Source organism: Lissotriton vulgaris, chromosome 3_2 (assembly GCF_964263255.1).
Source record: "Lissotriton vulgaris chromosome 3_2, aLisVul1.2, whole genome shotgun sequence".
Lineage (NCBI taxonomy): Eukaryota > Metazoa > Chordata > Amphibia > Caudata > Salamandridae > Lissotriton > Lissotriton vulgaris.
Window position 1 is genome coordinate 12,480,416 of NC_141690.1, and position 17,988 is coordinate 12,498,403.

Here is a 17,988-nt window from a genome sequence, read left to right on the forward strand (position 1 = left end):
TGAAGCCCGTCAGGGGGAGGAACACCGAGGCACCCAGGAAGTACTGTCAGAGCCGGCGTGGGAAGAACCGTAGGAGCGCTCAAGCACAGCAGGATATTTGCTGACAGGAATTCAGCCAGGAATCAGCGCTGAGGTGGGCCGTCTCCATTTAACTTTTGTGAATAGTAAGGGAGCAAGGTCATTAGGAGAAAACCGTGACTGAGATTTTGGGCCCAAGCTGCGGGTAGTGGCTGCGAACCTTGACAGATTGTAATCCCCTCACAGCTTAATGCCCCGATTTCTATTCTGTCTAAGTTAGACACTTTCCCCATTTGTGAAGAGACTTTCTCGGAGGGCGGAGGGGAGATTCTTGTGCTATTAATCAAGGGGACTCTCGAGTGTGGACAAACAAAAGCACACAGGAGGTCCTGGTACACGTTCACATGGATAAGAGAGAATGTATTGCAGACACATGTACTTAATTTGAGGTTAGAGAAATTCATGTTGGGAACTAGACAGGTCAGGCGACTGCAGCAGGAATTTAAAAGGCGAACTGTGATAAATGTGTAAGTTGCCTATTCCATTTCTAGATTTGGTTGCTCAGAGATATTTATGAATACAACCGAATCACCTACGGAGCTTTAAGTTGAACCCTGAACTTCAAAAGTGAAATAGCCAATGAACCGTGAGGGGTAAAGTACACACTAAATTCCTCATAGGGAAGTGTTGTCTTTATTGTTTACTATGTAGAGAAAGACAGTGTAGCAAAACTCTAAGGGCATAGATAATCCCTAAATCAAAATCCAAACAGAATAATAGACCCTCCAAAATAATCGAATAACTGTGTGCTGAAACGGGAATTTATACAAAAATTCTTCAATTTATTTATTTTGTTTGTTATTTTTATCCTTTGTACAAATTTCATTTACTTATTTAATTCATTGTCCATAAAGAAAGAACCTTGGTGTATAATACATGATGTTCAAACACAGGCAAAAACTTAATTATTTACAACTAAAGACGTACATAGTCAATAAGTGAAAACAGAAAAAAATTACATGAACACAATTACAAAAACAAATTAACCCAGTGATATACGAGATATTCAGTCGTTGGAATAATTGATGAAGGCAATGCGGTTGAATGGAACTACGCGCGTTTCGGCCCAAGGCCTTCGTCAGGTGACCGTCATTCGTATATTTAAAATAAATATAAAAGGTGATATAACACAACAATGGACAAGTTGATGAATCAACACTTCACTTCCTATGGCGACAGTTTTAATTTCATTTGTACCGAGTCAGTTATGCTCAGATATCCGAAATATTTGTAAAGTTTTTTTTCCCCTTCCACTCAAGGCAACCCGCAGAAAAAGTCAAAGGTTTTGGTCACTTTCCTTGTAGTCAATCTTGATGTAGTGACGCTGGCACATGAACGGGCTGAGAATATTAGCCACTTTGTCTTATGACTCTTGTGCGTTCAGACGGGGGTTCTGATCAGTCGATGCTTCTAAAGTCCGCGGTCTTTATTGTTTACCTCATCTATTTTTGGGAACAAAAAGCTAAAAGGTGAAATGACAGAGTGAATACTGAAAGTCTTTCAACTTGTGGAAAAAGTATTTATTTATGTAAAGTAAAGTCTAAAGAATGTCAGAAATTGGATGTGGAGACATTTTACTGTTATGTAAGTAATTCCTGCTAAGAGTCCAGAAAATACCAAACAGAGTTTTATAAAGTAAGCCGTATTTTTGTAAACCGGTGTGGAGTCCTTATTTTCAGTGGTGGAACGCTGGGTTACTGTGAGTGAGTTTTGTAAGCACAACACATTTGCCTTGGAGATTAGGTATCCCCGCTCTGTGCCAGGCTACCCTATGTAGACTGGTAACCCCAGGTCTAACAGCATCCCATGTCGTCCATCCTTATATATCACATCCTTTAATTAAACTTGCATTCGCTGTGAGTGTTTCCCTATCCACGATGCTGTGTTACTTTTTTTTTCTCTGACGACATATTACTCCTATCTGGTGCATCAGGGCTTTAAGTGAGATGAAAAAAGTGGGGGTCTTTCAAAGGGACGTGGCCTGTATAATTCAGGGTGTGGATTAAAAAACATAAGCTAAAAAAAACAGTGGTTGGCAATGTGTGCCACCGGACTGGTATTTTGCTGTTTCAGTCAATGCATCCAGATTTATAATACAGCAAGTAACATTATATCTACAAGCCAGGACTATTGGCTTTGTCAGTGGTTTTTAGCTGCATAAGTTAATTAAGCAACACCTATGGCTTTGTTGTACAGAATATTGAAAATGCTTTAGTTTGGAAATGATGAGACTGTGTAAGAAATTCAAAGATTCTCTTTGAAGTTACCTCAAAGGCAGTGAAGGGTGGTAATGCTCCAAAGTTAAGATTTTTATTTTCACCCTGAGGGTGAGAGCAGAAATGGAGAGCCCGATAGCGACCTGCCTCAGCACGTGCTTTTTAGAACTGCCGGTAGGACCCGGCCCATTTGTGCACCGCCCAGACACAGAGCAGTGCATTGCTACTTTCGTTCCATTAAAACAAATAGCATGTCCTTTTGTTGAAGTTGCAACAGCCCACTTTGTTTTGTTTGTTTGTATGGACAAGGTCTCAGAGAGCCTCAGTGAAGCAGCGAGTCCTGAACACTGCTTGATTGATGCAAACTCTGCTGAACATTTGGGGCAGGTACTATTTCCTAACCTCCAAACCAAAACACCCCCACCCCCCATAAAATAAAACAAACTATAAAGAGTTGTGGAACAGGCAAGAAGTTGCCAGCACTGCAAGGACAAAAAATTAGCAGAAACTTTTATATTCTTTCTTTAATAGGGTCGTTCAGATATACATAATGTCTTCTTGGTTATATTTAAAGTAACAAAAATGCTTATAGCACTTTTATATTATACCTTTTCAACATACTGCACAGTAACCACACTGCTCTACAACATAGCTTAAAAACATTGGCAAAGCCAATAGCTCTGCCTAAACACTTATAAGGTCCCAAAGGTGAGACCTATAGGCTATGCCAATGCTTGTTATGTATAGTTAATTAATAATTAACTGTAGTTGTAGTCATCTCAAAATTAGCCAAACAGCGCCCCCTTTTGTCGGACTGTAACAAGCGCCGGTGTTGACGATTAAGTGCCGGTGCCGAGCATCGGAAACCACTGGTTCAAATTAAGCACTGGTCCCCAATGTCAGGACCCTGGATATTATAGATAGAGTATTTACCCCTGATGGGGTTACTTTCATGCTTCCAGAAGAACAAAACGTAATTCCAGGATCAATTGATATCCAGCCTTTAAGGACACCTCAGACTTGTGTGTATTTAGGTTTATCAATGCCTATGAAGACGCGACTATTGAATTCTGTCCCCCAAGTGAGTGACAGTTACTGCTTTCAATTTGTATGCCTTTTAAGGAGGTTTCATCTCCCAATATAGCAAGATGGGTCAGGTGGACCATGCAAGAGGCAGGCACTGAAGCCTCAGTTTTAGGGGCACACTTTGACAGCAGAAACATGGCTATAAATGCCTTCTCCCTTGGGCCTCATTTGGAGGATTTAAAAGGTTTTACTTTAAAATGGTTTTGGATATGGCCACTTTGGTGGTAAGTAAGCTTTGAACTAGCCTAATCCTCATCTCCGGCCTGACATAGGAAATATCACATTCTATTTTTCGAAAAGGAAGCTTTCAATTCTATGACACAAAGGCAAGGATTATCCCACCAACAATCAAAAGGGACAGTATCACCACCCTATCATGATAAGGAATAAGAACTGCTGGATTGTGTCAATGCATATATATATATATATATATATATATATATATATATATAAGTATATATATATATAAGTATATATATATATAAGTATATATATATATAAGTATATATATATATATATATATATATATATATATATATATATATATATATATATATATATATATATATATATATATATATATATGTATTTGATGACTTTTGGTACCTGTCAATATCTTATGTTTAAGAAAGTTCTTTGTACATTCTATGACACAGGATAAAAATTATGAAGTGTGTGCAAAAGGTCAATGTATGGTTATATAACTGACACTGTTCGCTGATGGATTGGACCAAGGTACATTAAAGGAGTTTACTGTTGTAGGAAACAAAATCTCTAAACAGGAGAAATATCGGGCACAAAGAAGGCCTGGGTCGCATGAAGAAAGCGGGCATAAGAGTTGAAAAAAGACTGTAAAGGACAGCAAGCTCTGTGATTGGATAATAGTTTGTTTCTTCCTTTCCTGTAGTTTCTGGTTATATTAAGGATGTTGGACATTAATAAAATAAAAATAAAGAAAATTGAGAATAATTATCACCTCCATGTCCTTAATAGAACTGGAACCTCCATTAAGTAAGCTGGGAATTTTACACTCCACAAGTTCTCCCATGCTCCCAAGCCCTGTACTACATTGCAGATCGAAAAAATATCTAAATATTTTGATTATTCAAAATTATGATTACTTTTATAAATTAATTTATGATCAGTTGATTCAGAAAATTAGATGTTGATTAGAAAGATTATGTAACCTTCCTTCATAAATCAAGGGTAAAATTTTGATTATTATAATTATTATTATCTATACTTTAATTACATTTTATTTCTCTACACTCACTGTCATTTTGGAAAATATTGCTTGAAAAAAATGAAGAAATGATTAGTAGCTTTCTATGGAGCAAAGGCCCCCCTAGAATGATTTTGAAAAAATTATACTTCCAAACAGAAGGAGAAGGGCTGGCCATTGTAAACTATTAGAACTGTTAATTATCCGCGTATTTAATGGTGTACCCCTTACAATGTATTAAAATTAAAAACCTTTGATAATTTTTTTTAGATATAATAAAGGAGATAAATACTAACTTCCACCTTTGTAAAAAATAAAAGATCTGAAATCCCGATCTTGTACAATATCGTCCTTTAGATTCGATAAGACAATACGTATTTCATTCTTTACAGATACCCAATGTACATGTAAAGACAACATTAAGAACAATCTGTATAGAACTGTCATCAAGGGAAAGAAATCACTGAGAAACAATAGGCTTAAGCAATGCATTTATATCTTGGCAATATGTAAAGGAATCCGTACGCAAAAATAGGGGCCATTTCAATGTTCCTATTGTCAAATAAGCAGGATGAAAAATCCAGCGCCACAGTAGTCTCTTTTTAAGGTGGGCCCATTGCAGCAGTGTTTTGGCCACTGGGTTCTACTTTTGAAGAAGCAAAAAAACACTAACGTGCTGCTTGAGCAAATATTTAGAAAGTGGCAGAATGAAATCTGGTTAGTGATTAATTCTATAACTTGGAGTGAGGCATGTGAGTGTAGTTTAAACACTAACCATAGGAGGATGTGCACAGTGTCTTATTCTACTCCTGCTTATTTGTATAAGTGTACTCCAAACTTAATGGACCAATGCCATAGGTGTGAAGCAACAGGAAACTGAGTGCATATGTTAATGGCTGTTTGATCTGCAAAGAGATTTTTGTGGTAGGGTTTTCACATTTATAATGAACTGTTTAGTAATTCAGGTAACACTAGATGATGTTTCTATGTTATCAGGCTGTACAAGTGACATGGAAATTACATCAAAGCTGTGTTACATTGGTGTTTTTCAGTAATTATGACAGCAAGATCAGGGATAATACCTACTGTCTCCCTAAAGATCCTACACATTTTGCTTTTGTGGGTCAACAATGTATTTTAAGTTTTCAGCATGGAAAAACATATGTAAAGTGCACTGGTGCTCTAAATAACTTTAAAAAGATTTGATTCAGATATCAGAATTTTATGTAAATGACTTAACTGGTTAAGTATGCATTCAATATTTAAAGTATGACATTTATGTTACATTTGATAACCAAAGCTGAATTTTGAACTTAATTGTACCAATTGGGGAACCTAATAATAAAACAAATAAAAAGCAGAATTTGTTATAACCAGAGACAAGGTAAGATTTACATCTAAAGATTTAAATTTAAATTTGGATTTAATTTAGCATATTTCCCAATATTTCTTGCCTAATATGATGTTCTATAAAGCTAAATGTTTCACATAGGTTTTTGCTATTTGGAGTAAAAAACACTTTCTACGTTTTTATATTTCTGAACTGGTAAGGAATGCTGAACCTGTTACCTATATTATCAGGAATTTCTTATGCCTTTTGTTTAGTCTCTTTTTAGCAGAGCTGCATTTATTTGGTTTTCATCAAAACTCCTAGCCTGCCAAGAAGAGATTCTGCAAGACGAGTTCTGCAACTTAGAAATCATCCTATAAAAGACCACACTATGCACTGGAGTGAGAGCAATGTTTTGGCATCTATGAAGGTTGGCTTCTACCTGCATTCATCAGTATTCAAGGTGTAACCCTTTATTTTATGCAGGGAGGTCAGAGATATTCAAATCCAAGAGTAATTTAAATGTACAGTTGTGATTCTGAACTAAAATCATGTTTTGTTCCTACCCCAATATATCCTGTATGTTATATGTGAGCAAACCGTGTTATTTGGATGATCATTAGAATGTTTCAGATGTATATTTTGAGTGTGTAGGTGAGAAAAATATATCAAGAGTATATTTTTACACAGATACTGGTAAATTTCAACTATTTCAATGAGTAATTGTAATATGTGTTGAAACTCAAAGACATCTAACCATGTTTTGGTGTGGAGAGGTAGATGCAGGGGTGGGGTGATGCGCAGATTGTTATATACGTTTAGAATGGTTTATGATACTCTAAAGAACAGCATTTAGTTTTTTTTTCTCCATAAACTGCACTCAAATAACCACGCTTGGTGACATCGCAGAGACTAAAGTTCACTCTAATTTTCTTCATAGAGAGCTGATGGCTTATCACAGCCCTCCACATGACAGTGAACCATCTACAGAGAACAAATAAGTACTTGGTGAGAATACATATTTACAGTGAATCTTTTCATACATTTCATAAAATTGGCAAGATGGGGCATCCCTTGGTCGCTATTGAAAGCACTAATAGCCCTACACACAGACACTTGGGTTAAAGTAAGAGTTACATCGAGATGGTCTACTTCTAACAAAATCTATACTAGCAGAGGACTAAAACAAGGGTGCACCCTTGCACCATTACTCTTTAATCTGTACCTCGCAGATCTCCCTGAATGGCTGTCCCGCTCCAGAGCCTTTCCCCCAGGAATTGATCAAAGACAAATCCAAATTCTGCAATACGCAGGCGATACCATTCTCCTAGACCAAACTCAGGTGGGCTTTCAAAGACTGCTTGACTCCCTCGCCCAGTACTGCAACATCAATATGATAGAGATAAATGTTACTAAAACCAAAGCAATGGAAATATATTCTGTGAAAATAAAAAAGACCATGTGGTTTATTGAAGGGAAGCCACTGGAAACTGTCACCGCATACAAGTATCTGGGCGTTTGGATCGATCACAAAGGGAGACCCTCTGTGCATACAACTGAGATGCAGGCAGTTGCTCGTAGCATGGAGGGGGCCTTCATAAGAACGAAGAACGCTTTGCGCTCCCAGGACTTAATCCCGTTAATAAAATTGATTACTGCAAAATCTTTTTTGGTGCAATAATCTTTAAAGACAAAATGAATAACTGGTTAGACAGAGCGCAATCGTCATGTTACCGCAGGGTTTTTCGATTGCCAAACTCGACCTCCCATGCCCAAATTCGGAAAGAATTTTCTCCATCCTCCATGCGTTGGATTATGAGCGCAAGATATATCACCTATTGCCTAAAAACGAAACAAGCTAGCCCTCAAACTTTAAAGAGCTGCATATGGTCACTGCTTAGCAACCCCAAAACATTGTGGAATAAATATTTGACATTCTGCCTCGAATCCCTCAAAGCAAAGGACATATGGTCAACTCCCTTGCCAATTGAGGTGAAATCAAAGCTTTTAACCAAGCAAGCAAAAATTCTATCAAATGACCTTGGCGCGCAACAGGTACTCCAGCTCTTCCATGGCTCTTGAGCCTCCAAACTATATGCCCTGAAAACTCTACCGTCTTATCTTGCATCCTCCATGAAATCACATACAAAACTTCAACTAATGAGATTCCGCTTCGGCTTAATTCCGCTGAAGGCATGTAAGTTTGGCCAAGGATATAAGAAAGAAGCCTCCTCCCAATGCCGTTTTTGCATCCAGGAAGAGGAAAACTTCATTCATATCTTGTGTATCTTTCAACGCCTACGAGCCCAAAGAATTTTCTGGCTGAGACCAATTTGGCTTCTTCTGAATATCAGGACATGCCAAGAAGCACTCGATGCTTGCATGAGGGGAGACTCACCTCAGATGGCGACACGTTTTGTAAAGTTTATTACAGAAATTAACTCCTTGATCTTACCATCTGATCAAGTCTGAGCTTTATCCCCCTCTAAGTGACATTCCTCTCGTTCTTTTAACCAACAAACCCACTGTCTCTTTAATAGACTTGAATATTCTCTTTTTACAACGGTCAATTTTGAATGTGTATATTGCAAGTATTTTAATTAATTGTGCAAATACATTTTTTTACTTTACTTTTCATACAAGTTTAAACTGATTTGATGTTCTGTTACCTTGTAGCAAATGCTGCACAATAAAACCCCACATTTCTGAAAGAAAAATATTATGGGAACCAATAAAAATATATGGCTCACATATGGACATTAATGCATCAACATAATTACAAATTACAAAGAAATTTTGCTTTAAATTACATATTTTTTGCCCATGCACACATGTATTTTTACCTTGATCTGTTCCAAGGACATCACCATGCCAACATTTCCAATTGTCCGGTAAACACGTACTGCAAACTCTACCTCCATGTGGTGAAGGCATGCTCTGGCCAGCTCATTCCAACCTGATTGCTCATTTAGAATTTTACAAACTTCCCAGGCTTCCGAAAACCTAAGAAAGAACAAGGTGGCAGCACTATTTTATTTTTCTTTTGATTTATTGAGAAGAATTACATTTTCATTTTGATATACTAAACAGATAATTGAAATATGAAATGGAACAATTTAGATAGTAAGAACATCTCATGAAGTTTTAGTTTATTGGTATTCTGCATCATCTGTTCTCACTGGCATCTGTGAGGAGATCACTGCCGATCCAGGCCTTAGACTGTAAAATCAGGTTGTTCTACAGATCAGTACAGCACTGCTCAAACTAACCTAGAGTAACACTTGTCAGTACTGCAAATTGGGTTTGAGATGCCACAGTGACCAGTATGTGATGTGCAGATAGGGTCGAGGGCATAGATTTAATTGGACAGTAATTAAAAACTGTTCTTGAAATAGGTTCCTACTGATCCCTACATTCATGTACTGTACAACAAAGACTGTAGAAAGCCTTGAGGTAAGGCGTAACAATGCAGATTGTACTTATATTACATTTTTTTGTGAAACTTTTTTAAAACAATATGTTTTTTTTATGCTGCATGTCTGTGGTACTTTCATCTTATGTGAAATGAGTCGCCTCAGATCCTCCAGCCACCTTTTTAATCACTTTTAAATTAACACATTCATCTGACCAATGCAAAGCATTGAACTTTTACACCACACTCAGGCTATTGTGTGGCACTTGAAACCCAGTGCTTCAGCAATTAAAGTTGACTCATTCTTTTTTTTAAACTTTATTTTCATTTTGCATACAAACTGAAATCTAGACAATCATCACATTTAAGGCAGCAGCAAACCTAGTGGTATGATAACAATATAACAATTATCTCTTGGTTACAACCATTTTGTTTGGTACATTTGAAAGTTTTTACACACACCTGGTTACATACACGTTGCATTTTGGAAACCACAGCACATTTTTACTTCTATTTAGAGGCTAACGGCCTAGTCCCCCATACCATACAGTGTTGATGATATCAATGGTGTGTCTCCATTATTTATATGTTGGTTGAGTCAACTGACCTGTCATGTTCTTCCCCTGAACCTATGGACGGTGTATGACGAGTAGGATAGACCTTGAATGGGTCCCATATATATTTTGGCTGACACCTGATGGGCATAAAAGAATTGACATTTTCAGGCTGTGTATTGTAGTATGACATGTCAGTGCACCATTCCTTTAATGTAGGGGTGGGCCCCTCCATCCACCTCATCACTACCCTATGTTTTGCCAGCAAGAGACCCAGCGCAAGCAACCTGCGTGTACTCTTCAGGTACTTTTTCACATAGCCCAATAAGGGCTCCAATGGTGTTAACCTGAGTGTCGCTCCAGCTTTATCCTGCAAAGCAGCATGTATGGTCTCCCAAAACCTAAAAATATCAGGGCAGCCCCAAGCAAGATGAGTGAAATTAGCCGAATCCGCCCCACATCTTGCGCACCTCTCATCCTCCCTAAGACCTTATCTATATAAAGAGAACCAGAGTGTAGTACACCCTTTTCAGGTACTTAAAATGTGTCAAATGATGCCTACCATTTTGTGAAATTGACTTTGTGCTTGCGCAGCAATACTTCCAATGCTCGTCTTTGATTTCTATCTCTAGCTACAAACGCTATTCCTTCAGAGCCTTCCCATGGACAGAGCTTGGACCTGTGTTGGAGAGTGTATAGGACATCGAAATGATGTGTTGTGAGAATGTAGCTCTTAACAAATACGTCAGGGGGGCGTATTCGCGCGGTTCTGACATGCCTTCACCTAACTTTGCTCGCAGCGCGTGCTGTGCACGAAAATAGTGGAATCTTGCTATCGCAGGGGGTAATTTTGTAGCTGTTCCCATGTTTTAACCGTACCCTCCTCAAAGTAGTCACCCGCGGTAATGATGCCTAGAGACCGCATTGTTGTGATGAAGTCCTTCTCCTGCCTCATTGGTAGCCAGTTGCAGGGTTTGATCGGTAACTTAGGGGATTAAGCAACGTGATCCCTGCCTACGCGCTGCCCTCCAAAGCAGACTCCTCGTGTTTCCTACTGGGTCTATGACGTGATAGCGCCTGCGAGGAGTCCCACTCAGAAACTGCAGTAGTGTCAAGGGAAACACAGCCTGTCTTTCAAAGTGTATTTGCGGGCTGTCCTGTGGACCATGCAGCCATAAGTGAACATGCATCTGTTGTGCAGCACAATAATTAAGTTCAAAATCAGGGGCATTGAGTCTGCCTTTAGCATAAGTTTTGGTCAATATGCCCCATGACACACTTGCTTGTTTGCCTGCCCAGGCAAGGCGGATCAGGAGAGAGCGAAGTGTACCAAAAAATGACCTGGGCAATAAAATTGGGATGTTGGCTAATAAAAACAAAAATCTCGGGAGTACTATAATTTTCATGAGTGAGATTCACCCAAGCAGTGACAATGGTAACCGAATCCATTTATCAATCTATTACGAAAGTTTCTGTATTGCTCTGCAGTATTTCTCTCGAACCACAACCTCAGGGTCAGTGTGCATTTGTATGCCCAAGTACCTGGTGGGCTCTGATGTCCACTCAATAGGAAATGTACTCGCTACTGGAAGCGTATTAGGGGTCAGTGGAAACGCGACGGTTTTGCTCCAGTTAATACGAAGGCCCACAGTGTTGCCCAAATCGCTCTACCTCCTGCAGTATTGGTGTAAGTTTCTGCGCTGGTTCATGAACATATAGAAGGGTGTCGTCAGCGTAAGCCATAATTATTAAGTTGTACTGCGGAAGGGTATGCCTCAGAACCAATGGTATTCCCTCAGAGCACATGTAAGAGGTTCCGCGCCCAAAGTATATAGCAAGGGGGACAGAGGACATTCCTGTCTCGTGCCTCAAGTAATAACTATTGGGCCCGAGAGAAGCCCATTTACGCGAACAAGCGCAGTAGGCTGCTTATACAGCACGTCCACCAATTTAATAAATATCTCGCCCACTCCCACCCATTTCAATACTGCCCTCAGAAAGCACCACCCTACGGAATCAAAAGCTTTCTCAGCATCGAGAAAGACCGCCGCAGCACTCACCTCTGGGTCTATGCCAGCAATAGTTCCAAAAAGGGTCCACGGATTACTAGTCAACGATCTTGTGTGTACAAAGCCCGACTGTTCAGGAGCCACCACTAAGGGGAGCAAAGGAGCGAACCGGTTCGCAAGTATTTTGGCAAACAATTTGGTATCTGTGTTTAACAACAAGAGCGGCCTGTAGGAAGAACACTGTTGTGGGGGTTGATCTTTTTTCAGAAGCGTTATCAAAGTGGCCTCTCTCATACTGGGGGGCATGATACCATCGTGGCCATCTCCTCGAACAGGCTGACCAGATGGGGGAATTTAGGTTGACTCTTATTGTAGGAGTTACCTACTATAGAGTTGGTTTTCCTCTGTCTGAATCCCATCATGTATATAAGAAGTATCTGACATAGTGTCTGCATGTCAGTGATTTTATCTTGGTGCTGTCAAGTCCTAACAAAATTTGTCTTTGTTCACTTTCAGCTGGTTCATGTTGGGTCTTTAAAGCCATCAGCACTGCACAACTGCTTCTCTTAGGCATTAGCTGAACTGTTACCCATTTGCCTCTGCAATGCAACAGTGGATCACTTGGCCACTATTTGTGGTGGTTCTAGATGTGCCCTGAGAACAGCAGCACAAACAGGTACACTTTACTGACAGTTCATTAGCTTCCTGATGATTAGTTCTTCTTAGGTCTCATTTTGTGTCATTCTGAAGCCCTAAAAATAATGAATGCCTCGATAAATCAGGGCACACGGTTAACACAGCTGCTGGACTCACACTCATGTGATGTTAGAACTAAAATTTACATGTCAACAACATATTAAACACCATTCTGAGATGGTTCACTCCTATTCTTTCTGTTAGAGCTTCGAGCACTGGTCAAATCACAGTGTCACATAAAAGACATCATGTTTATAGATATGGAATTTTCTATTGCTGGTGAATGACAGTCACTGTGTAGTATCAGGATTCTTGATGAGATTTGGTAACTGTGCTTCCCCATCATAAAGATGTATGGCACGCCATTGCCCAGGTAGTAGGGTACATGCCCTACAAAGTCACTAGCTACTTTTTACAGCTCAGCATGTGCACAAGGGGAGTAGCTCCAAAGCCAGCAGCACCAAGGTCATTTACACACATTCATCTGGGAACACATGCATACTCACACACAAGTTCCATGTACATATATATACCACATACACAAAGTAACTGTTAATCACCCGTACACAAAACCTGTCCATTGTCCATGCTTGCACAAATACCCATCAATCCACAGACATTTTCCTTTCATATGCATTCTCCGACCACAGACATTCACCATTTGTCTACTCATCCACATAGCCAAACACATTCAGCATCCCTCAAAACATAAATTCATTAGCCAGCTCATCTGCCACTCACCCATATTTCCACAAGCTCACTTCACCCACTCACTGATGTATCATTACAGATATTCACCTTTCCACACATAACACAACATGACATCTATACTACTATTATAAAGAGAGAACACAAACCTTTGAGCCAGGTAAACTACAAAAGAAATGCACCAATCACTACACCCAATACACCATTTGAAAGGGGAGATGTGGCAGAAGGACATAGGCTATAGATATGTACACCATATACATTAAAAAAGCAAAAACGCCAAAAGTGGTAAAGTAGTCCCTTGGGGCGTGGCCGTGGGTGTCTCAAACCACAAATGTGGGTGTTTACAGGGCCGTGCCAAGTGCAAATAACAAACAATCGATCACTCCGATCAATGAACAATTTCATCATGACGGTTCCCCGCACTAGAACAGTGGCTTGGGGTGATCGCAGCTTCTACGTATCGACGGCATAACTCTGGAACTCCCTTGATTCAGACATTCGATCTGCTCCCACTCTGACTGCCTTTAGGAGAAAAATAAAAACATGGCTTTTTAACCAGTAACTCACCTTCCCTTTCACCCTGCCCTCATTCATAGCGCCGAGACGCCCTTGGGCAATTGTTCGCGCTCAATAAATCACATAAATAAATAAATAAATAAACATAGGTCGAGCGACTTCACAACACACTTACATATGCACACATAGAGCGGAAATGCACTTTCACTGAATTTAGAACGCACAATATGCAGACAAAGAGTGGAAATGTGCTTTCAATGAATTTAAATTCACACATAACACCAATATACAAAAACAGCAGAGGTGCGCGCTATAAAAAATATACACACATTCGTTGCAGTTACCCAGACAACATTGATGCCTTCGCATTAAAAACCGGGCGGGCCTTCCATCGACGAGGAGTGTCAAATGACGCCACACAGGGGGCAGGATTAATAGCATACTACACCAATCACAACGTACTAAAGAAAACACACACACGACTTCGGCTTACCAAAAAAAAAAAGTCTTTAACCATTGGCCATTGACCAACGACGTCACAGGGGGGTAAACACGAACAAAAAAAGCCGACATTTCTTAACGGAGAAACGCAATCGACTGCGCATTCACAAGACTTTCCTCACATCTTGCGGACAAGATAAAACGCTTACAATAAGACATACTAATAACGAAAATAACACAACTGCCCATAATTACTCGAGCACTGCCAGGACTTCACCACACAATTGACAAAACAAAAGGGAAACTTCTTTGAAGGGAAACAAAAACGAACACACGGAAAGAGTTTTCGAAAGAAAAAAAAACATTAAACAGTTGACACAACACTTTCCTCACATCTTGCGGACAACATAAAACACGGAAAACAATACATACGAATTAAAAAATAACACAAGTGGGCCAAATCAGTTGAACAGGGCCAGGACTTGCACAGACAACTCTTCTGCGGGGCGGGCGGGCGGGCACCCTGAAGCAGTCTTTTGCTCCCGGACAACGTCGGGACGGGCTGCTAGTATATATGTAAAGCGCACATTCACTCCCGGGGCATCTTGGTGCTGAAATGACAGAGGTTTGTATTCCATCATACATACTTAACCATTTACGTGCTCAACCGTCCATGCACTTACCAAATCCACACAACCGAACTGAAACATTTTTTTGAGGAAAATGTCTTTATTCACATTTTAACAAACATGATTGCATACAAATCTTAGCATGATCAACATGTTGCATATCTGTTTCGACATATGACCAGACTGTCAACATACCGCTGGCTACAGATCCAATACTATATGTGGCAGATCCAGGTAGTTCTAAGAATATACAAAAAAATACATCAGTCAACAGGATCACATATTTATAAGAAACTTTCTATAGTAGAAACAAATACTTTTGCGATAACTCCTCCAACCATTCCCACCCCCAGGCATCCATCTAGAGATCAGTCATCAGGTATACAATCAGAGATAAGAGCTGGCTGGTCAACCAAAGTAGGTGCATGTCCAGAGGATAAATCCCAGGCTGTTGGGTAATTCAGGGAACCGGCCAGGGCTCATTATTTGTAAACTTGTTCCAATTTTTGAAAGTGTCGATCATGGTTTAGTAAAATTGTTTTTTTTGTTAGTCGCTTGTGGCTTCCTCTATTAGATTGGCTAGAGCTTGTGCCATTAACCCAGAAGAGAGTAAATCTTCTGTCATCTAGTCATCTCGTCTACCACATGTGGGCCTCTTCTGCACCCGCCCATTCCAGCAAGTCATTTGTCTAAGCTCATGTTGTAGGAGGTCTGGTACTCAATCATCCTATTGCAATACGTCTCTTGGCCATTATAAGGCCTAGAATCGCAAACTGACTGCTTAATTTATTTTTGAGATTCTCCAGGATCAGGCCCAACAGACATTATTTGATATTACTAGGGAACTCCCACTCAGTGACGGTTTTAATATGGGACAACACCTCTGCCCAGTACATTGTAATGGTTGAGCAGTGCCACACAACATGAAGTCATCATTGGCGCAACCACACCTAGCGCATTAGAAGATCTATCAGGATATGTACTGTGTAAACTCCATGGTGAGAGGTAGGCGAGGTGTACGCAATTACATTGTATTAGTATGAACCAAGTGTTTATGGAGACCCCATATACAGTCTCATGAATTTTGATCCATTCCCTAGAAGTTAGTGGTTCCTCAAAGGCCTGCTCCCAAAACTCCTCTAGTTGGAGCAGTGCTACCTGCTGATCTGCATGGAGTTCCCAATATATGAGTGTTATGTATTTACGACCTCCAGCTTGGGAGAGTATAGTAATCAAGGTTTGCGCAGGTTCTGGGGCCCCCGGGAATTATGGCCAAAACTGCCTAGCTGTAGCTGTTATCTTGGCATACTGTAGAAACTGCCCTTGCCCAACGCCCACACGATTCAGAGGCGTCTTGTATGGTAACAAAATGGCTCACTGGGTAGAGGTCAGAGAGCATGAGACATCCACCCTCCTTTCATTTATCCGTTGACATAGCCTGGGCAATCTGTGCAAAGGGACGCACAATCCATAAATCTAAGTCTGGGGAGTAAGGCGCCAGTTGTAGCATCCGCTGCACTGTCCATTTCCCATAGTCAGCATAACAGCCGGATCACATGTGTTAATGAGTCACAGACATTTTTTCCTCTCATCAGCAGCACACTCAATTGGATTGGTGCCATTGTGGATACCCGCTAGGAGAGACCTCTCCCAGTTATCATCATCATCGAACCAATGAATGGCATGCTGAAGGTGTGCCGCTAAGTTGTACAGCTAAAGGTCTGGGACCTCCATACAGCCCTTTCCCTAATCCCATTTAAGAGTAACTAGGCCAATCCTGCACCTTTTCCCAGCCCATAAGAGTTGCACCAACAGGCCATCCAGCTCCTTAAAGACCCGGTGTGGAACCTCGTACATGGCTCCTGACGAACAAACAAGCACCTGGGCAACACTAATATTTTGATAAGGGCTATCGTACCCATAAGTGACAGCTCCAGAGAGTTCCAAAATTCTATTGAAGGACGGACATTACATATTATCCGTCCTAGATTTAGCTTATGGGCCTTTTGCTGCCCTTGCCTGGCATAAATAGCCAAAAATTTGACAGTATCAATTTTTCATGTTATACCCTTCTCTGGTAGCTCTGTAGTGGGTAATCTAGTCAAAACTCCAATTGGGAAAAGGGGCCACTTAGTATTATTAATGCGTAGGTCCAAATATTCACTGAAATCTTGCATGGCCTTAAATAAAATTGGGACTGATATATCGGGTTTGCGCAGGTATAGCTTCGCATCATTGGTGTAGAACAAAATTATGTGATCTGTGTGGCCAATACGTACACCTCAATTAAGGGGTACGTTTCTAGGAAGACACAATAGATGCTCCATTGCCAGAGCACAGATCAAGGGTGACAACAAACATCCCTGTTGTGTGCTGCGTTATGGTAGAATCTCAGCAGAACCATATTGGTCAGAGCACACTCTTGCGATGTTGCGCTCACACTATAGCTGAACACATTTTATATAATTGCGACCTTGTCCTATCGCATCCAACACCTGCCAGACATAGTACCAGTTAACTGATTCATGACTGCTCTATGTCTAAGAAGGCAAGGGCATAAAGGTCATCCACCAGCTGGGGCGCATGGAGGTCATTTGCTAGGCGGCAGAGGTTGCATAAGGTATTACAGCAGGGAATGAAACCCGACTGATCAATATGCATTAGTCGTGGAAGGGAGGGCAGTAACCGTGCCGCAAGTGTATGACTGAGATTTTTTTGATCGACGTTCAGCATTTATAGCGGGCAGTACAAGCCTGATTCTATTGGGGCTTCCCTCATAGTGTCTAGCAGGGCCTCTATCTCCCATGCCTCCAAGTACACAGCCAGGAGTCTAAACCCCGCTGGTAATCCATCATGCCCAGGTGTTTTAGAATGTTTTTGCAATTTCACTACGCCCAATAGTTCTTATTTGGCCAATGGTGCACCCAGAGACTAACAGTCCTTGGGTGTAAAACATGGTATTCCCCACAAATAACTAGGGAGGGTTTGGAGATCAGGGTCATGTGGCGTTGTATACCCTGCCCGCAAATGACCCTCAAAGACCCTATTCATCGCATGTTGGGTGATAGCAATGTGCCCCGTACAATCT

The 17,988-nt window shown here is 40.5% G+C and overlaps 1 protein-coding gene across 1 annotated transcript in view; it reads right to left on the reverse strand.

Moving 5' to 3' along the window:
- Positions 1 to 17,988, reverse strand: part of WDR19 (WD repeat domain 19) — a 637,672-nt gene that overhangs the window by 363,071 nt on the left and 256,613 nt on the right. The window contains exon 18 of the mRNA XM_086963976.1: positions 8,776 to 8,935. Within this exon, the coding sequence (XP_086820102.1) occupies positions 8,776 to 8,935 (160 nt within the window). The remainder of the gene's footprint in view (positions 1 to 8,775; positions 8,936 to 17,988) is intronic.